Here is a 23300-nt window from a genome sequence, read left to right on the forward strand (position 1 = left end):
TGTGGGTGCATAAAAAGAGAGAGAGAAAAAAAAGAATTCTTATAGGAGTTTCCACTGTGGTGCATTGGGTTAGGGATTCACCATTGTTTCTGTGGTGGTGTGGGTTTAATCCCTGGACCGGCATAGTAAGTTAAGGATCCAGTGTTGCAGTAGTTGTGGTATAGGTATGGTTGCAATTGAGGCTTGAATTCAATCCATGGCCCAGGAACTTCCACATACATCAGGTGCAGCCTTAAATACAAAACAAACGAACAAAAAAGTTCTTATAAAAGATGGCCTCTCTTAAGACAATAAAGAAAATTTCTTTGTGGTTTTGGAGTAGGCAAACACTCAAAAAGCGAAATAAACGTTACCACATTAAAATTAAAGCATATTTCATTGAAGAACATGGGGATATTAAAAAAGTGAAACCTCAGAAGGAGAGAAAAAATTTGCAACATATTTAACAGACTAAAGATCAACATCTAGCAGTTCACATTTTGGTGCAGTGGTTAACAAATCCGACTAGGTTGCGGGTTTGATCCCTGGCCTTGCTCAGTGGGTTAAGGATCCGGTGTTGCCATGAGCTGTGGTGTAGGTTGCAGACGTGGCTCGGATCCTGCATTGCTGTGTCTCTGGTGTAGGCTGGTGACTACAGCTCCGATTCAACCCCTAGCCTGGGAACCTCCATATGCCTCAGGAAGTGGCCCTAGAATAGGCAGAAAGACCAAAAAAAATCAATATCTATAATCAATATGTGTTAAATATCAATATTGCAATATCTATGACAAATTAATTGGGAAAGTCATTAATGAAAGTGATAGTACTGGGAAAATAAAACAAATCATCTTCAGTTTTTCCTTGTGTATCCTCCAAATATTGTTTTCTGTGTATATCATGTTATGAGAAAAAGGGGGCAAATCACTGCTCTGTGAAAACTCAAACACATATGCACAAAAAGAGATCTACAAAAGCTCTTAATAGTGTTCCATTGTGGTGCAGTAGGTTAAGGATCCAACATTGTCCCTAAAGCAGCTTGTGTCACTACTGTAGTATGGGTTTGATCCCTGGCCTAATAACTTCCATATGCCTCAGGCATAGCCAAAGAAAAAAAAAAAAATTCCATTGCATATAGCTTGTAATTTAAGAAAAGCAAATAGCAAAATAGATATTAAAAATAGTTATATTGAACTGTACAAGTTAAAATTATATTAGAAAAAAATACACCAGTTAGTATAAATATTGTTCAAAATAATTTAAGTAGTTGATAAGTACAATGAAAGAGTTCCCTGGTGGCCCAGTGGTTAAGGATTTGGCATTTCCATCACTGTGACACAGGTGTCAATTCTTAGCCTGGTAATTTCTGCATACTGAGGGAAAGGCCAAAAAAAAGTGCAATGAATACCATATATGTGTGTGTGTATATATATATATACACACACACAAACATAAGTATATTGGTTATGAATATTCACTTAGGAACAAAATAAATGGTATCATGAAAATGAAAATCACCAAATTAAAGATGAAGTTAGCACTGAGGAGGGAGAGGGGTATGAAATATCTGGAGGTTATAAAAGGGTCTTTGATCTGTAATTTAGTTTCTAAAAAACAAGTACATGTTAATTTGTTTCAAGTCAACCTCTCAAGTACTTTATAGGGAAAAGAAAATCACAACAGAATGTTTCAGTGTTTTTTCTTTCTGCCCCAAGGGAGATCATTAAATTGGAGCAAAATATCTTTTTCTAAGAAGCAATTACTTTTCAATGCTCAGGGAGCTTGGAGTTGGTAAAACAACCTGTCTTTATATGTAGTTTGCTTGTTTACACGCAGTATGACCGATTTCTCCGGTGTAAACCCAAAACTGTTTATGCTTTCATAAGGCAAGAAATTTCACATGTAGAAGGTTAGCAAGTTGCAAATCATAAATGGTTCATATTTAAAGGTATATTGGTAGAGAATAAAAGAAACTCTAGAAAATTAAAGTGTAAAAAAGCTCTTTAACTGAGTTTATTCAGTATTCTGAAATTTTTATCTCATTGAAAATAATTATGAAGTCTCAGCTAAAAGAAGGGAGTCACCTTGATTTACAACATAATTATAATGTTCTTCTTTTTCCTAAAAGAGGTAACGTATTATTTCCAAAAACATACAAATGACCAATATATACACAAAAACATACTCAACATCACTATTAGGGAACTGGAAATCAAACCCAAAATGAGATTATCACCTCATACCTGTTAGAATGCTTATTATCCAAAACACAAAAACGAAACACAAGAAATAAAAATATAGAAGAAATGCTAAAATGACTTAGTTGCTAGCAAGGAATAGACAGAATCCCGGTGCACTATTAATGAGAATGTAAATTTGTATAACCACTATGGAAAATAGTATGGAAATTCCTTAAAAAAAAGGTAAATAAAAATGAAAATAAAACTACCATATGATCCAGCAATCTCATTTCTGAGTATCTATCCAAAGGAAATGAAATTACTACATCTTTTTATTTTTCTTATTCCACTGTGATTGCAGCATATGGAAGTTCCTGGGCCAGGAATCGAACTCAAGGCATACCTGCGACCTATACTGCAACTACAGAAATATCAGATCTTTAACCCACTGTGCCACAGCAGGAACACATTTTTTTTAATAACTATATCTTTTTTTTTTTTTTTTTGATGGGCACTCCTGTGGCATGTGCAAATTCCCACTAGGTGTCAAAGCAGAGCTGCAACTCTGGCCTACCCCACAGCCACAGCAAGGCAGGATCCGAGCCATATCTGTGACCTATACCACAGGTCACAGCAACTCCAGATCCTTAACCCACTGAGCGAGGCCAGGGATTGAACCTGTATCCTCACGGATCCTAGTCAGGTTCGTTACCACTGAACCACAACGGGAATGTCTAAGTCAATATATCCTGAAGAGATATCTGCTCCTCCATGCCTGGTGCATAATTATTCACGATAGCCAAGACATGGAAACCACTTTAAGTATCCGTTAAAGAATGAATGGATAAAGAATTATATAAAGCTGGAAAAAGAGTTAAGAGCTAATCTATTCTCTTTATTCAGTGGGGCAGGTGATACATATAGAAGACATAAAGATCAAATAAGAATAGAAATACTAAAGGATTGTATCACCAGCCCTGAGAGGGGGGAAATATTTCCTCTTAATTAGGAGCATTGCCTGGCACTTTGCGGAGCTTAACGAAAGAAGAGAAATAAATAAATAAATACTGAATATACAAACATATAAATGCATACATACATACACACATACATAAAATGTCTTCACTGAGTAAAAGTAGAGGATTACTGTGATAGATTGAAGAAGGACCCCAAAGATACCCAGGCTTTAAACTCTGAAATCTGTGAATGTTACCTTTTAACCAAAGGGGACTTTACAGATATGATTACAGATTTTGAGATAGGAAGATTGTCCTGGATTATTTGACTGAATCCTAAATATAAGTGTCTCTATAAGAGGGAGGAAAGGGGAATTTGTTAGGGAAGCGATAGAGATGTAACCATGGAAGCAGAGATTGGATACTGCAGCCATAAGCCAAGGAATGCCAGTAGCCAGCAGAAGAAGCAAGGAATGGATGTCCTCTGGAACCTCCAGAAGGAACCAGCTTTGCAGACTCCTTAAGGCCCATGAGACTTTTTGGACAACTTGCCTGCAAGACCTCAAGATAATAATTAATGTGGTATTTTAAACCACAGCATTTTTGGTAAATTTATTACTGTAGCGACAGGAAACAAATACAGTAATCTTTCTAAATAATGAAAACTTTAAAAGATGCATGATCAGACTAAATAAATACGACCATATTGACTAATCTCTTAGCCAAAGAGTTGGGACAAGAACATCACAAGAAAATCAGAAAACTTACTTAAAGTGAGGAGTATGTTCCTATTCAGTCCAGAACATTAGGAATCAGACTGACCTCTGTCTAGGAAAATTATGGAGAAAAAGGAAAATGGATATTGTGAGGATGCCTCTGGAGTGTTTCCTTAATCCTATGATGGAAATGAGGTTACAGTGATACTCAAAGAAAGTAATTACACTGTTTCAGAACTGGCCCAGGTAAGCCTAAATTTCTCTCTCCACAGTGTTGATCAAAACTTTTTTTGAAATGTAAAATAAATCCATATTTGACTACTATTCAAAACATCCTAGAGCATGTTTCAAAAACTTATTTATCCCCTTGCAAAAAAAAAGAAAAAGAAAAGAAAAGGAAGACAGTTTTACAGAATTGACAAGGTAGTTTTGTGAGCTATATAGAAAGAGACATTTGTTTAGCTTACTAGATATTTTATACAAACTAAATGAAAGAGCAATGATGAGTTCAACCATGAGGAGGGAGAGGAACCCAGTGTAGTATTTTTCTCTGATTTCATTTGGACAGAAATCACCTACTTATGGAATCCCATTACACACAGAGTAGCTGACTGTGAATTGATTTGTGTTCTATTTATAATAACTCACACACAAAACATATCTCAACCAAAGACTTTCTAGGAAAATAATCACATCAATGGGTAGAGTGAGTGTAAAAAAAATTTTTTTTCATCCAAACTTCAGGAAAGTATATCTGAATCTTGTCATTTTTTTGGTAAATGAGAAATAGATCCAGAACAGAATAGGTATTATACTATGTATTGAAGAAATAGACAAATCAAAATGCAAAGAAAGTGATGTGAATCAGCTTCCATTTGTGAACCTCAATTTTTACATATATATAAAATGTTGCCTTTTCTTAGGTTAGTTTTATTAATTCCAGAGGGCATTTCAGTTATGTGCAAACAAAGCCTAGTAGTCAATTTGAAGCGACTGTTACTCTGTGTAATTTTAAAGAAATTACAGTCATTAAAATGGTAAAAGAGACCTGCCATTTGCTTTAATGACCTGTTTTGATGCTTGTGGGGAATAAATTGCCAGTGATCCTCTAGAGTTTGAGTCCCAAGGGCTACAAAGGTTGATGTAAGAAATTTGGTGCTCCAGAAATACCCACTTTACAGAGAAACTGGGTGGGGGTGACCTGCTTCTCTGTAGCAGGTAAGTTTTCAGGCTGTTTATGAAGCAGTAAAAGGATTACATTCTTTATATGGTAAATAGGATCTATTTAACTTTTCTTTTTATGTTAATTCACTGTAAATGCTATCCAATCCTGAGTCCAATAATATTAAAGAAAGAAGTGAACAACCATGCAGAGTTGGCCTCCTGACAAGTGGAAGCTATTTCACAAATAAGATAACCTCCTGGATGTAAATATTTATACATATTGCTCTATATGCACCTTAATTTGATATATAAATTTTCACAAGAATGAGGACAATTATTAGTTTTTAATGGCTGCACTTGCAGCATATGGAAATTTCCAGGTCAGGGATTGAATCCAAGCCATACTTGCCACCTATGCTGCAGCTGTGGCAAAACAATATCCTTTAACCAACTGCACTGGGCCAAAGACTGAACCCACACATCCTCAGGACCTGAACCAGCTACGGTCAGATTCTTAACCCAGTGTGCCCCAACTGAAAATCTGGGAACTGGTTAATTCTGAAGGAATTCTTACCTGATATGTCTTGTGGGCCTTAAGAGATATCTATACAATGACTAGGGCTGCAATGGAAGAGAATTCATAGTCTATAAATGCTAATAAAGTGTGCACTACATTCAGAATTCAAAATGAGCCCTTGTCCTCCTCAGCAGCTGAAATATCCCATGAGAAAATTAGCTATCACCGAACAAAAGGTGCTAAAATGGGATTGCTATGTTCTGTTCTTAGATTTCTCTACTAATTTACTTTATCCTTAGAAGAGAAACATATTGATTTGTGTATGCAGGCAGAATACACTAGCAATACATATTGTTCTTTGCAGCCAACATGTTATGTTTTTTCTTAGACTCCTTCACTAGTTTATGTATTTATGTGCAAATGTTTTCTAACAGTATGTTCATGTTATGTTACTAGCTAATGGGTGGATTTACAAACTATAATATGATAAGTATTTCATATGGAAACATCAATTGCAATGGGAAAGCAAAGACATTTCAGAGACTCAGCTTGGTTTGGTATATCCTCAGCCGTTATGTGTATGAGGCATGCTCTGTGTGGAAGAAACTAGGGTTTAAGATGGATAATTCTTTCTCCTCATTTTCCTTAGTCCACTGTAGAATGTCATGACATGTTTTCCACTCATTTCTGTATATCTTCTCTTTGTCAGGAACAACTCTCTTCCCCCACCCCTTCTTTTCAAAGGCATTATGCTAATGGCTTCAAGAAACTTGAGTGTGGAGATAACCTTTGCCCTCTTGGGTTTCACAGATTACCCAGAGCTTCAGATTCCCCTCTTCCTCGTGTTTCTGATCATGTACATTATCACCCTGGTAGGAAATCTTGGGATGATAGTAATCATCAAAATTAACCCCAAGTTTCACACCCCCATGTACTTTTTCCTTAGTCACCTTTCTTTTGTTGATTTTTGTTACTCTTCCATTGTTACTCCCAAGCTCCTGGAGAACTTGGTCATGGCTGATAAAAGCATCTTCTACTCTAGCTGCATGTTGCAGTACTTCCTGTCCTGCACTGCTGTGGTGACAGAGTCTTTCTTGTTGGCAGTGATGGCCTATGACCGCTTTGTGGCCATATGCAATCCCCTGCTTTATACAGTGGTCATGTCACAGAGGCTCTGTGCCCTGATGGTTGCTGGGTCATATTTCTGGGGTATGTTTGGCCCCTTGGTACTCCTTTGCTATGCTCTCCAATTGAACTTTTCTGGGCATCACATAATCAACCACTTTTTCTGTGAATACACGGCTCTCATTGCTGTCTCAAGCTCCAACATATGCATTCCACACCTGCTACTTTTCGGCTTTGCCACCTTCAATGAGGTGAGTACACTGCTTATAATCCTCACTTCCTATGTCTTCATTTTTGTTACGGTCCTAAACATCCATTCTGTCAGTGGTCGCCGCAAGGCCTTCTCCACCTGCGCCTCCCACCTGACCGCTATCACCATCTTCCACGGGACCATCCTTTCCCTGTACTGTGTGCCCAACTCCCAGAACTCTCGACAGACTGTCAAAGTGGCCTCTGTATTTTACACAGTGGTCAACCCCATGCTGAACCCTCTGATCTACAGCCTGAGGAATAAAGATGTGAAGGATGCCTTCCAGAAATTAATAGACACAAAAGTCTCATTTCACTGATGTCAAGGGGCGTCTTAAATCTCCATGAAAAATAGGAGCAGAGCCTTCTATAACCCATAGCATATACTTGCATGAGGTTTTTATAGATGTCTGTGATGTTAACATGTTAATTTGGTTAGTTCAAATCACTTGGTAATGCAAAGGAAGTAAATTCTGGGATTAATTTGACATGAGTTCAGCCATAAAGCACTTATTTCTTCAAATTCTCTAAAAGCAAACAAATAAAATATTACAAAGCAAAAGCAAAGATTCAACATGGGGAATTGGTGATTGGATGATGTTAACTCATCATAGAAAAGGATTTTCTTTTTTGTTGCTGCCTATGACAATTACTCACTTGCTCTTAAAGTCTCTTGTATTGCATCTCACTGAAGCATCATGCAATTGTTGAGAGATAGATGGATATGCTGTGTGATAAAAGTGAGGGGGCACTTTTATTTATTTTCTGATACTTTCATCCGTTGGGTTCTATGGATTCTATTGATGGACAGTCTTATGCTTCAGTCAGCTTACATGAAGAAGTACAGAGGGCAAAGACACTTAGACCAATTGTGTAGGTGATGACATAGAGGTTCAAGAAACTGATCTGAAAATGACCAACATGAGAGAGGAAGGCACTTCTGGTGATTCGAAATCTAGTGCTTTTTTACCATGGTATTTCTAGGTCACAGAAATATGTTTTGTCCTTCAGAAAGGACCATCATTTTTGTCATTTCAATACTCTTTGATATTCTTGGATATTATTACTCAAAAGGCTTCAGTCTCACTATTACTAGGTTTGGAAATCTCTACAGGCATTATCTAGTCTCTTTCATATGCATTAAAGCTAGTATGGATGTAATATACACTCTATCAGGAAATACTGAGCTCATATTTTAAAAGTTCTGTTCTAATGCTTATATGAATGGCTGAATAAGCACAAATATCTGTTTACAAACCACCTAAAAATTAAAGCAAATTATATTACAAAGGCTATCTGTATATAATTAAAATATTAAAACCCCATTATTCAAACAGTGTCATATTTGGACAAATCATTAGCCATATGAGAAAATAATACAATTAGATCTTGCTTTATTTCACACATCAAAAGAGAGTTCTAAAAGTCACTTTAAAACTAACATTACATGAATATATATAAAACTTCTTGGCAAAATAGTAGAAAATGAAATAAAATTACAAATAACAAAGTGAGAAAAAGTTACCACTATGTCATATACAGCAGAGGAAGAAATGACAATCCTCTAGAAAAAGTTACAATAAGATATAATTTCACAGTCTATACTAAAGAAATACAAATAGACCCTAAACGTGAAGAATTGTATAGCCTGACTCATAATAACTGAAACACAAATGAAAACTACTCTGAGATCTTGTTTTCTGCCTATCAGAATGTCCTGTTAATCCAGCTGTGGGGAAATAGACATTTTTATACATTGGGGGCATGAAGGTAGCATGTTACATGGAATTTGAAGTAATAGCAATGATACATGTGCATTTATCCCTTTTCAAAGCATTTACAGATCTGTAGATATGCAGTTGTGTAAATGAAAATAGGAAGATTTCTATATATTGCTATGGAGTATCTTCTAGAACATAAGTGAATAAACACAAGATGTAGAAAAGATTTAATACTATGATAAATTATGTGAAAGGAGAGGGAAAGGTAAAATAAAAAACCCATAAGCATAAGAGGAGATGAAAGAAATTGATTAGCAGAGTTCCCGTTGTGGCACAGCAGAAAAGAATCAGACTAGGAACCATGAGGTTGAGGGTTCAATTCCTGGCCTTGCTCAGTGGGTTAAGGATCCAGCGTTGCAGTGAGCTGTGGTGCAGTTTGCAGATGCGGGTCAGATCTGGCCTTGCTGTGGCTCTGGCATAGGCCTGTGTCAACAGCTCTGATTAGACCCCTAGCTTGGGAACCTCCCTCATATGCCACGAGTGTGGCCCTAAAAGGACAGAAAAGACAAAAAAAAAAAAAAAAAAAAAAGAGAGAGAAAAAAGAAATTGATTAGTGATGTACCTTATAGCTTTAATTGGAGGACATGCAATATTTCACATAGTTTAAGACATAGGTTTATATCAAAAAGTATACCAAATATATATAAAATTTAAAAACAAATTAATCTGCTTATAAAGTTGGAAACATGGTCAAAAAGAGTGAAACATTTTCTATAAAGGACTTTAAACCCAGCATTTTGAGTGTACTATCTCATTATGTAATGCTTATTTTAGTGAAAAGTAAATAAGTGAAATGACATAAATTATTAAAATGCAGTTGAAACTAAAGTTATTAGCATGAGAGGAGAGTTACAGCTCTAAGAGAAGGTAAAAAGAAAAATAATTTCAATTTAAATTATAAATTCAGTTTGAAATACTTTTTTTTCTCTTATAACAAATATCACTAATAGTGACAATTCAATAGCAAAGAACATCTCTATTCTAAAAATTCCCTCTGAAAGGAAATCATTACCATCTGAACCAAAACAGAGCTTTTTGAAGAAATGGCTGATTTGAAGTATGAGGTAGAAAATAAAATGAGTCTTGAGCAACTTAATTTCCAAGAAAGCAAGAACTATAATAGTGGCTAGATGGATCAATTCAGAGACATAGGAGGCAATTTAAAATGGCTCCCACTGGCTTTTGATGAACATAAAATTAAAATTAAGTGAAGTTAATATAAAGGCAGCAAATATGTTTAAAACTAAAACAGGTCTAGTTACAATAAAATAAAAATAATAAATTATTTTTTAATGTGTGGGGAAAGGGCAGACTTTTGCTGTTGTTTTGTTTTGTTTTATGGCTGTGTCTGTGGCATAAGGAAGTTCTCGGGCCAGGGATTCAATCTGAGCCACAGCTGTGACCTAAGCCACAGCTGCAGCAATGCTGGATCTTTAACCCTCTGTACCAGGTCAGGGGTCAAACCATCGCCTCCACAGAGACCTGAATCACTGCAGGTGGATTTTTAAGCCACCGTGCCACAAAGGGAACTCCAGGGCAGACTTTTTAATAAGTGTTTTGGGGATAATTTAACAGCCATATGGGAAAAGATAAAATTAATTCTGTTCCTTATACATATCAGGATAAATTAAAGTTGGTAGGGGTATCAGGTCATTATTCTGAGACTTGGTAAATAAATGAGGTAAATGTTTACTTTGTCTTTCCTTCCCAAACTGTATTGCAGGGTTACCCAACAGTTATGAGGGGAAATTCAGAAGAAATACCATAAAAAATAATAAAAAAGAATGGGAAGATCAAGGCATGACTTCAATGGCTATTAAAATCATTAATTGAGTATTTGGTAGGCAATGTTAAAATGAAGTAATTGAGCTGACAGTACTTGAATCCACAGATCAGACTAAGCATGACTAAAAGTCAGACAACCAGTTGACACAGAGCTCACAGGGCAATGGGACTGGCAGCAATCACAACCGCATATGAAGAATTTTTGCCTAGAAGAAACTAAAAGTGTGACTCTGAACAAGTACAGCTTTTTTTATCTACTAATCTAACTGCATTTTTTTTTTTAGGGCTGCACCTGTGGCATATGGATGTTCCCAGTCCTACCTCACAGCAATTTGGGATCTGAGCCACATCTGTGACCTACACCACAGCTCATGGCAATGCCAGATCCTTAACCCACTGAGCGAGGCTGGGGATCAAACCTGCACCCTCATGGATACTAGTCAGGTTTGTCACTGCTAAGCCACAACAGGAACACCTACCCGCATTTTTTATTATACTTGATTTACAATGTTTAGTCAATTTCTGCTGTACAGCAAAGTGACCCAGTGATACACACACATATATATACACATTCTTTTTCTCACATTTTCCTCCATCATGTTCCATCACAAGTAGCTAGATATACTTACCTGTGCTATACAGCAGGACTGCATTGCTTATCTGCTCCAAATGCAATAGTTTGCTTCTAATAACCCCAAACTCCCAGTTCTTGATGTAACAGTTTAAAAAATTTGTTTAGGAATAAATCAGATGACACCAAATAAATCAATAAATCAAATATAGGCTATGAAGCATTCTACAACTGATACAATTTTTCAAAAATAATTGCCTAAACACACACACAAGGAACTGCTACATGACATATGGAACATAATATTACATAACACTGGAATAATCATATAATAAAGGAAATCTAGTTACAACTAAATTTATTTGAATCTTGATTCGAACTACCTGTAAAAACATATCTTGATGACACTTGTGGAAGTTTAAACACAGATCTGGTATGAAATTACATTAACACTATGTTATTATTTTTTTAGGTACGATTTTGGCATAGGTGTTTAATCAAATTCTTCATTTGTGGTTACAGTTTTTTAAACTACTATTAATGACTTAGTTATTTTAGCAAGTGGATTCATAGAGAAACATAATGTCCTACCAATATGATTATGTTTTACACTACTCCAGTTTATTGAATTGAAATGAGGGATTCACTGTCCTTGGAATGTCCTGATTCTTCAGGACGGACGAAGAATGATCTACATGCTCTTCTGTTCTAATGCTGCATACAGGAATTTTTGGCCAAAAATTACATCTGGGACAGGAAAAAAGTGTACCAAGCTGTTCTTATAATTATGATTTGAGGCTTGTAGCTTTGGCTTGAGTACTTTTTATTTCCTTGAAAATCTTCAAAAGACTTAAAATTTTAAATTTTTTTTGTGTTTCAGTATCCAGATTATTTATGTTAAGCTTCAACTATTTAATAATAATTTATTAATGAAATTGAACTGGGAAAGTATTTTACAAGTGTCATCCCGTATTTTGTTATTGTTCTAGGAACTGCCAATTCAGTGAAATAAATACATTTAAAAAATACCTGTAGATATTCTCTGAAAAGTTTTCTTTTTTATTTCCTGCTATAACTAATGTCACCCTGAAATATATATATATATATATACACATATATATATATGATTGAGAATGCCTGGAATATCACTGTAAACTGCAGAATTATTGAGATTGAGAATGCCTGGAATATCACTGTAAACTGCAGAATTATTGAGATGCATTTTTTTAAAGCCATCTATTTGAAAATAAGTTGTTTTCCATTCCCTTTGCCAAACTCAATACTCTTCCGCCATTTATCTGTATAATTTTCTCCCTCACTTCATAATGGTCCATGCTCAAAAACCACCTCATAGTACACTTGTCTGAACTCTCTATTGAAAATGGTGCCTTCAATTATATATTTTTAGCATTTATAATTATTGGAAAATGACTGCTATATGTATTTTTGTGTGTCGCCCATTAAATATAAATTGTTGACAAAGCAAAGATCTTTTTCTTTTTCCCCAATAACTAAGAACTTATCTCAGGGTAAACCCACAATAAATATGTATTTAATAAATGCATGAATGAATGTAAGAATGAGTGTCATGTATCCTCATTTTGTACTCAGTAGTCTCTATTGCTCGTCATATAACAATTAAATATATCTACTATTCTTACCTTTTAAAGAACCTTGATTAAAATGGCGAAGAGTTTAGGAGTTCCCATTGTGGCTCAGCAGAAACGAATCTGACTAGTATCCAAGAGGACACAGGTTTAATCCCTGGCCTTGCTCAATGGGTTAAAGATCTGGCATTGCTGTGAGCTGTGTTGTAGGTTGCAGATGAGGCATGGATCTAGGTGATGCTGTGGCTCTGGTGTAGGCTGCCAGCTAGATCCCCAGTCTGACTGACCCCTAGCCTGGGAACCTCCATATACCACAGATGTGGCCCTAAAAAGACAAAAAAAAAAAAAAAAAAAAAAAAAAAAAAGAAGAGTTTAGAAAATTTTACATGTTTAGTTCATCAAAACTTTCCAATACATTGTTCTTCTAAAATGGTATTATTTTAGGTGGTTTAAATACAGTTCATCAAAAACTTAGAACTTCATATTTAGATTATTCAACTTATGGGATAATGGCCATGAAATAAATTGCAATATTATTTTTATATTTAATTTTTTAAAAAACCACCTTCCTTCTCTTTATGATTAAGATAAACAATTAATCAAAGCAACTTTCCTGTGAGTGGGTTGCTCAGATAATGTAAAGTGTCACTGCCAATGATGGTCTTTATAGATTTTTTTCAGTTTTACTGTCATGAGACTCTTTCCTTTGGGGGATATATTTTGTGACAAGAGGTTCAGGACAACAACAAAAAACAGATACTAAACAAATCTCATCAAGCTATTAGTATCTAATTTCAAAACATCATTGTATTGGCTGAAACACATCTAAAGCCATTATTTTCCACAATAAATTGTACAGGTAGGTAGGTAGATAGATGGCAGATAGATAGATAGGGATATACAGACTTGATTAAAGCTCCATGGAAATAAATATTTCACAGAGCTCTTATGTTTTAGGTTTTGGAAGTCTGCTTTCACTTTTTAATTTGAATAATTCACAGAATAATAAGAGAAATCCTTGCTTTTAAAAAATAAAAGAGTAGAAAGTGAGAGTGCTAGGTGGAATGGAAACACAGAAAAACTATTCAATCTTAGGGAATTATCAGATGGATCAATTTTAGGGAAAACCACATAGGTTATTGAGAATTTGGAAACAGATTACCTGAAACTAATTACATTTAAGGAATTCCTGAAATATTTGGTGTATCCAAAGAAACAAACCACATACTGTTGTTTGCACACTATTGGTTTAGGGAGACATTCTATAGTCAGCAAAAGAGGAGATATGGGAGAAGTCCTTCCACCCAACCCACTAAGTGGCCTCTGGCATCAAGTAGAGTGTAGACTATTCAGGACCCTTCAGTAGTTCTGTTCTTCACAGGATTGTGTGGGTGGCACAAAGCAAAGAGTAATATGTGAACTCATTCTATCAGTGATTCCACTTATCGCTTTGTGCAACTTACACCCATCTGCGCAACTATCACATCACTCATAAAGGTGAATGATTATACTTACCTCACTTATTTCTGGAAAGTGAAATGTGTTAATAGATGTATTCAGAATACTACCTAACACATAGGAATTGGTCAGTATACACGAGCAGCTTTATTCTCATAAATTCATTATTCCCATCCCTTTCTGGTGTTGGGCACTACTCTGCTGTGACTTCAGACCCTCAGCCCTCCAGGAAGGAGCCTGTTGAGTAAAAACAGGCCAAGTGGATAAGACCTATTCTATTTCATGATGGCAACATGGTCCCTGGTTCACTGAGAGATGTTAGGATGCAGTATACAATGCTCTAATACTCTTCATGACCTCTGAAGGGGAGCATGTCATATTAGAATGGTATGTACCAACTTGGATAGTTACTCTCATCAAAGTCATTAATTATTTGAGTCCCAAGATATCACTGTTTTGGTCATGTCTTGTGAATGTCCCACAGAGATCAATGATTGATTTTGGAAATAAGGAATATGGTCTCCAGGGACACACATGCATAAAAGCACAAAGCCTGTAACGTTTACCTATCCTAGCATCTTTAGAAACAGGGAGCAATCTTTATGCCACAGGTTGGTTGGTAGGACTACACTCTGATTGTGTGGGGAACTGAGAGGGCAGTTGTATTGATGTGTGTTTAAGAATCTGTATCTAGTCCTCTTTTAATCAGAAAGTGAAGAACTGCAAGGATTTGGGCACTCCTATAGAAATAAGTTTCCCTTTTTGTCCTGAGAAACCATCTCAATGGGAAATGGTAGCAATTTAATTGGCAGAAGCGAATATCGTATAACAACCCTTGGTGTAACAGGGAAGAGTGATTTCAATCTCCTTCCCTCTTTCTCCTCTCTCAGTTTAACTCTATCCATGGCACCTGGCGAAGACAGCATGGAGATTGTCCTAACAGTCATTCTAGTGCTGAGGGTGAGAGTGAGCAGTCCCCAGGACTGTTCATGAAGGGACATAGACATGGTAACCAACTCTGAATCAGATAGGAAAGGAATTACTTGGACCTTGTGCCAAAGGGACATTGAGATGTCTCTCCACAGAAAGTGTCTAGATAATGACATTTTTGGAACTGAATTCAAATTCCTCTTCCTCCAGGAATATCTGGCTCCTCTAAAGCATGTATAACTAACAAGGATCAGGAGAGAGAGCTAGGAAATAAGCATGTTTGTACCCCTGTTGCTATTTTCTAGATATCAAAGTCCATTCCTAAAAAATCCCACCATCCTTTCCCATACCACCCCATAACGCTTATGTTTTGTGAGAAATTAGACAAGTTTCCATCTCATATTGTTTTTTTTTTTTTAAGGTAACTGGAATAAAATATTTATGGTTCAATGATGTTGTGAGGGTTAAATATGTACAGATATATAACATCCTATCTGTTCAATCTGTTTTACTATCTTTTAACTAGATATTTTTCATAATCTTTTTTCAAGGAATTAAAAGGTCTTGAAAAAGCTGCAGAATTTTCCATAATATATATGTGCCATAGCTTTGACCATTTCTCTGGTGTTTACTGTTTGTTTCTAAATTTAAAAAACACTGCAATGCAGCAGCAAGAATTTATATAAATTTTATAGTCACCTCTTTGTTCGGGTTCTTCAAATAAGTAAAAGCAGTGATTTATTCATTAAATAGGTCTTCATAAGGCTTTAGAGTTAGTTACGGAAATTTTGTATCTAAGTACCAACTTCCTGAATGAGAACAGATATTGTATAGCATAATTAACAAAATATGCAAATTTTGTAAAAAATGCTAATATTTTATAAAGACTGATTTTCTATGTAAGACATATTGATAAAAAATTAACACTTATGGTTTAAATTACCTTAAATAAGGATGTTTCTCATCATTTCAGTGGGAATAAAGAAAGTTAGTATGAGTTATTTTAAAAATTATTTCTTGGAGCAACAAGGTACTACTATATAGCAAAGGAAGATATATCCAGTCTCCTGGGATGGACCATGATGGAAAATAATATAAAAAGTAGTATATAATATATATATGTCATATATATTTATGACTGAGTCACTTTGCTGTAGAGCTGAAATTGGCACATTATAGGTGCGAGCATTTAATGATCAGGACGATAGTTAGGATGGTAGACTCACAGACTCAGTGGTACAGGTTCCTGGGTTGTTATACAGGTACTATAACTGCCACCAGAGGGAAAAAAAAAACCTAACTTCTTCCTTTTTAGGACCACACCTGTGGCATATAGAATTTCCCAGGCTAAGGGTCAAATTTGAGCTGCCACTGAGACCAAGACCTCAGCCAGAGCAATACTGAGCCTCATCCAAGGAGGAATCCGAGCCTCATCAGTGACCTGTATTGTAGTGTGTGACCACGTGTGTGGCAATACCAGATCCTTAGCCCACTGAGTGAGGCTAAGGGTTGAACATGCATTGTTAGTGGGCTCTTAATCCCCTGAGCCACAATGAGAACTCCAAAAGCTAATTTCTTGATGACTAGGCTGTAGTCATGACATAAGCTGCTACATCTTGAGCAGTACTCATTCTATGATACTGAAACTGTTCCAAAACTGGGCTTAAGAGATTGGAATTAACACTCTTGCTTATAATAATCTATGTCTCTGTGGACATAAAAATAATTCCGGCTTGTTCTGTCTGAAACGGTAAGCTGCCCACTAAAACTGTCGGCAAAGAGATGCTTCAAACCCCTTTTCTCAGCATGAAGCACTTATAGAAGATGGACTTCCCTCCCTAATTCCATAGAAATGGAATGACATTTGATGGGTAGGGGTAGGGGTAGGGGGAACAGATCTTTGTAGAAAATTACCCTACACAGGAAACCCCTTTTGCCTTGTCGGTATAGCAAAGCTACATTGCAACTAAGGTTTTTTTTTTTTTTTTTGAATGTTCCTGGTATGTAGAAGTTCTAGGGCCAAATATCAAATCCAGGCCATGGCAGCAACCTAAGCCATTTCAGTGACAACATCAGACCCTTAAACTTCTGTGCCACAGGGGAACTCCTGTAACTAAATTTATAACCAGAATCCCCTATGCTCTGCTCAACTCCAGCTCTGGCACTCTTTAAAATATTCTGATCATGCAACACCTTGCCATTAACATGTTGGTTCTTTCTGTACATTAAAGAAATAGAAATGAGGAATAAGTAATTAACAGATAACCAGATTGCTTCCCTAGTTCTCCTTCAGTAATCTGGAGAATAGAATTTAAAGAAGATCATGAGGATTCAACAAAGCCTGCCTGTTGTGGGGGAAGGCTACAAGTCTGATCCCCTACGTCAATGGTTAATTGAGATTATTTCCCCTTTTTCCTTTGTAACTTTCATGAGCAAAATTTTCAGTTTGGTTTAAAGACATGAGCCCACTCTCTCCAAATGCTGCCTGCATTCTGACTTAAAGCATCTTGGCATTGTTATTAAAGTGGTGAGCAGGACCATCTGATTTCTATAACAGAAGCAGAGCCATCTTTGAAAATACAGGAGTTAGAGTTGTTCAGGATATTTTCAGCCTACAGAAACTCATAATTTATAATTATAATGTTAATAACACCAAATTCAGTGTGTGTTTGTTTTTTTTATTTTTAAATATACAAAACAAACAAATGAACAATGAAACATTCATTCCATTGCACTTTTGTCCATGTCACTATCTGTGAGTTTAGTCAAATCCACCTGGACTCTGTGGCCTTCGTTTCATCCATAGTATTTATTCTGAAAGACAGCATTTGGACAGGAATCTCATTTTATTTTCAAATTAATCTTAACTTAGACATGATCAGCCTAAATGGAGATTTGAGGACACTGTTACTCAGTCTCAGGAGTGCTATCTCTGAATATTTTTCAAGAAATCAGAATTACATCAGACCATAGTAATTAATTTTAATTGAATATTTGGAGGCCTCTGAAGAATAAGACAAATAATTTTCACTAGGGTCCTGGTGGTACAGGGAAAGAAAGCAAGTACAGAAGCCTTAGCCTCTCCCCCAAACCAAAAACGCTCTCCTGAGGCTGGACGGGGCTGCCTTTTCCACCTGCAAGGGTGTATGAAGGTCAGAGAAAATACAGATATTCTGTATCATATGTGGAATCTAAAAGACACCTTAGGTGCAGTTATTTCTTCATGAGAAAGATCATTTGGGAGAAATTTTGAGCCACTGAACACATTAAGTATCAGGAACAGGAAGCACATACTTTCTACAGAGATTTGTAGAGGAGACCTGGCTTAGCTGACATCTACATAGCAGTGTCTTAAACAAGTGTTATCTGGGGGTGAGGAGGAGAAGGGCCCAGATTGTTCCCAAATATATATCTCTATGCTTCTGGGAAATTTTAGAAGAATTGAACAATGGATAATAGGCAGGCATTTTAAAAAACTGAATAAAAATGAATCTTCTGGAGAAATAGAATCAATAGGGTAAGTTCTAAGTATGATTTTAAAGCATGGGAAAAAGATGCTCATTCACAGAAGCAAAAAGAAAAAAATGAGAAGAAATTATAGGGATAAAAATTGTAGATCCCGTTTTTTTTCTTGGTTTAAAGATAATATAGATTGTTTAATCTATATAATAACATCGTTTGGGATAAGGGACTAGATATTTTATTTGCACATAAGTCAGACAGAAGAACATGAAAATCTGTCAGATTCAAGAAATAAGGCAGCAGTGCTCAAACTCAGGGGATCATGCACCTCCCTGGCCATCCCAAAGAGACATTTGACAATGTCTGGAGACATTTTTGATTTGTCACAAAGCATGGTCAAGGGTGAGGGTGATACTATCATTCCCTGGACAGAGGCCAGAGATACTGCTGTACATGGTACCAGGAACAGGGTAGCTCCCCATAGAAAGAATAACCCAGCATGAAATATCAGTAGTGCCAAGGCTGAGGAACTCTGAAAATGATCACTAAAGAATTTTATTAATAGTGGGAACTGACTTGAAATAATTACCTTCTGGTTGATTCTTAAATCTTAGAATATCTGAACACATGAAACCATCAAGAGATCCCACTGTTTTCTGGGACCACTAAACTTTAATGCTGAAACACCTAGAACAAGCTGAGGCTAGGGTTGTAGAAACAGAGATGATCTTATTAGAAATGTTAATCTTAGAAAGAAATCATTGTTATAAATGGATATGATTGAGGGAATTCTTCATTTGTGTGATTTACAGTACTGAATCCCAGACAGTTCCAGGTGAACTGGGGTGGACTGATGACCATAATATTTTGAATTACCTGTTATATCTTACACAATTGCCATGTACTTTTCTCAAAACCTTCTGTGGATAAAAGCAAAAAGTAAACAGATTGAAAAGGCTACAGAATGGGGAAAATAGTTGCAATTCATGTGTCTGATAAAGGATTAATTTCATATATATATATATATATATATATATATAATTTAGATGTTTCTTCTCAAGAGGTATACAGATGGCCATTGGGTGATATATAAGAAGAAAAATACTCATTGTTAGGAATCGTCAGGGGAACATGCAAATCGAAACCATAATGAGATATCACCTCACATCTATAGGGATGACCATTATCAAAAAAAAAAAAAAAAAAAGACATGAGAATGATGATAAGGAGAAATTTGGGAACTTTTGTAGCCTGTTGGAGGGACAGCAAAAGGGGCAGCTGCTGTGGAAAATAGTATGAAGGGTTTTTATAACAAAAAATAAATAACCATATGATGCAGTAATCTTGCTGCTGGGGATTTATCCAAAATAATTGAAGGTATGATTTCAAAGAGATATTGGCATACCCATGTTCACAGCAGAACTAGTCACAATAGCCAAGATGTGAAAACACACTAAATTTCTATGGACAAATCAGTGGATAAATCAAATTCAACATCTACATACAACAGAATACAATTCAGCCTTTAAAAAGATGGAAATTTAAAATTTGTGACTGAAAAGGTGAACAAAATTGACAACCCCCTGGCCAGACTCACTAAAAAGAGGAGAGAAAGAACCCAAATAACCAAAATTAGAAATGAAAAAGGAGAAATCATAACAGATACTGCAGAAATACAAAAAACCGTAAGAGAATACTATGAACAACTATACGGCAACAAGTTTGACAATCTGGAAGAAATGGACAATTTTCTAGAATCTTACACCCTGCCAAAACTGAATCAAGTAGAAACAGACCAACTGAACAGAACCATCACTAGAAATGAAATTGAAGAGGTCATAAAATCACTCCCTACAAATAAAAGTCCAGGACCAGATGGCTTCACAGGCGAATTCTATCAAACATATAAAGGTGAATTGCTGCCCATTCTCCTTAAACTCTTTCAAAAGGTTGAAGAAAAAGGAATACTCCCAAAGACATTCTATGAGGCCACCATCACCCTCATTCCAAAACCAGAGATACCACCAAAAAAGAAAACTATCGCCCAATATCATTGATGAATACAGATGCAACAATTCTCAACAAAGTCTTAGCCAACTGCAACCAACAACATATCAAAAAATTATACACCATGACCAGGTTGGGTTCATCCCAGGTTCACAAGGATGGTTCAACACACACAAATCAATCAGCATCATACACCACATTAACAAAAGAAAAGTCAAAAATCATATGATCATCTCAATAGACACAGAAAAAGCATTTGACAAAGTCCAACATCCATTCATGATCAAGACCCTCGCCAAAGTGGGTATAGAGGGAACATTCCTGAATATAATCAAAGCCATTTATGATAAACCCACAGCAAATATAATACTCAATGGAGAAAAACTGAAAGCCTTCTCACTCCAATCTGGAACAAGACAGGGATGCCCACTCTCACCACTGCTCTTCAACATCGTTTTGGAGGTCCTGGCCACAAGAGTTAGAAAAACAAAAGAAATAAAAGGCATCCATATAGGAAGAGAAGAGATCAAACTGTCACTGTATGCAGATGACATGATACTATACCTACAAAACCCTAAGGACTCAACCCCAAAACTCCTTGAACTGATTAATAAATTCAGCAAAGTAGCAGGATATAAGATTAACATTCAGAAGTCAGTTGCGTTTCTGTATACCAGCAATGAAACATTAGAAAAGGAATACAAAAATATGATACCTTTTAAAATTGCACCTCACAAAATCAAACACCTTGGAATACACCTGACCAAGGAGGTAAAGGACCTATATTCCGAGAACTATAAAACTTTAATCAAAGAAATCAAAGAAGATGTAAAGAAATGGAAAGATATTCCATATTCCTGGATTGGGAAAATCAATATTGTGAAAATGGCCAAACTATCCAAAGCAATCTACAGATTCAATGCAATCCCTAGCAAATTACCCAGGACATTTTTCACAGAACTAGAACAAACAATCCAAACATTTATATGGAACAACAAAAGACCCAGAATCGCCAAAGCAATCCTGAGAAACAAAAACCAAGCAGGAGGCATAACTCGCCTAGACTTCAAGAAATACTACAAAGCCACAGTCATCAAAACAGTGTGCTACTGGTACCAAAACAGACAGACAGACCAATGGAACAGAATAGAGAATCCCGAAATAAACCTTGACACCTATGGTCAATTAATCTTTGACAAGGGAGGCAAGAACATCAAATGGGAAAAAGAAAGTCTATTCAGCAAGCATTGCTGGGAAAACTGGACAGCTGCATGCAAAGCAATGAAACGAGAACACACCCTCACACCATGCACAAAAATAAACTCCAAATGGCTGAAAGACTTAAATATATACGACAGGACACCATCAAACTCCTAGAAGAAAACATAGGCAAAACACTCTCTGACATCAACATCATGAACATTTTCTCAGGTCAGTCTCCCAAAGCAATAGAAATTAGAGCAAAAATAAACCCATGGGACCTCATCAAACTGAAAAGCTTTTGCACAGCAGAAGAAACCCAAATGAAAACACAAAGACAACTTACAGAATGGGAGAAAACAGTTTCAAATGGTGCAACTGACAAGGGCTTAATCTCTAGACTATATAAACAACTTATACAATTCAACAGCAAAAAAACCAATCCATCAATGGAAAAATGGGCAAAAGACCTGAATAGACATTTCTCCAAGGAAGATATACAGATGGCCAACTAACACATGAAAAAATGCTCAACATCGCTGATTATAAGAGAAATGCAAATCAAAACTACCATGAGAGACCACCTCACACCAGTCAGAATGGCCATCATTAATAAATCCACAAATAACAAGTGCTGGAGGGGCTGTGGAGAAAAGGCAACCCTCCTGCACTGTTGGTGGGAATGTCAACTGGTACAGCCACTATGGAGAACAGTTTGGAGATACCTTAGAAATCTATCCATAGAACTTCCATATGACCCTGCAATCCCACTCTTGGGCATCTATCCGGACAAAACTCTGCTTAAAAGAGACACGTGCTCCCGCATGTTCATTGCAGCCCTATTCACAATAGCCAGGACATGGAAACAACCCAAATGTCCATCGACAGATGATTGGATTCTGAAGAAGTGGTATATATACACCATGGAATACTACTCAGCCATAAAAAAGAATGACATCATGCCATTTGCAGCAACATGGATGGAACTAGAGAATCTCATACTGAGTGAAATGAGCCAGAAAGACAAAGACAAATACCATATGATATCACTTATAACTGGAATCTAATATCCAGCACAAATGAACATCTCCTCAGAAAAGAAAATCATGGACTTGGAGAAGAGACTTGTGGCGGTCTGATGGGAGGGGGAGGGAGTGGGAAGGATCGGCAGTTTGAACTTATCAGACACAACTTAGAATAGATTTACAAGGAGATCCTGCTGAATAGCATTGAGAACTTTGTCTAGATACTCATGTTGCAACAGAAGAAACGGTGGGGGAACAATTGTAATTGTAATGTATACATGTAAGGATAACCTGACCCCCTTGCTGTACAGTGGGAAAATAAAAAAAAATAAAAAATAAAAATAAATAAAATTTGTGACTGCATGGATAAACACTGAAGTCATCATGCTAAGTGAAATAAGCCAGTCCCAGAAAGGCAAATACTGTATGATTCCACCTAGATGATGTGTTCGATGTAATAGATTTCATAGAATCATAGAATGGGATGATCCCAGACAGAGGTCAGTGGAGGGGGAAGGGGGAAGTCACAAATCTAGGGGCATAAAGTTTCAGTTAAGCACGTTGAATAACTTCTAGTGCTGTACTGTACAT

General features: G+C 36.3%; 1 protein-coding gene across 1 annotated transcript; it reads left to right on the forward strand.

Moving 5' to 3' along the window:
* The first annotated feature begins 6258 nt into the window (after nt 1-6258).
* On the forward strand, nt 6259-7203 carry LOC110258875 (olfactory receptor 5D14). The gene has a single exon (XM_021082118.1). The coding sequence runs from the start codon at nt 6259-6261 to the stop codon at nt 7201-7203; it is 945 nt and encodes a 314-aa protein (XP_020937777.1).
* The last annotated feature ends 16097 nt before the right edge of the window (nt 7204-23300 follow it).

The sequence above is a fragment of the Sus scrofa genome, unplaced genomic scaffold (assembly GCF_000003025.6).
Source record: "Sus scrofa isolate TJ Tabasco breed Duroc unplaced genomic scaffold, Sscrofa11.1 Contig53, whole genome shotgun sequence".
In the NCBI taxonomy this organism is placed as follows: Eukaryota; Metazoa; Chordata; class Mammalia; order Artiodactyla; family Suidae; genus Sus; species Sus scrofa.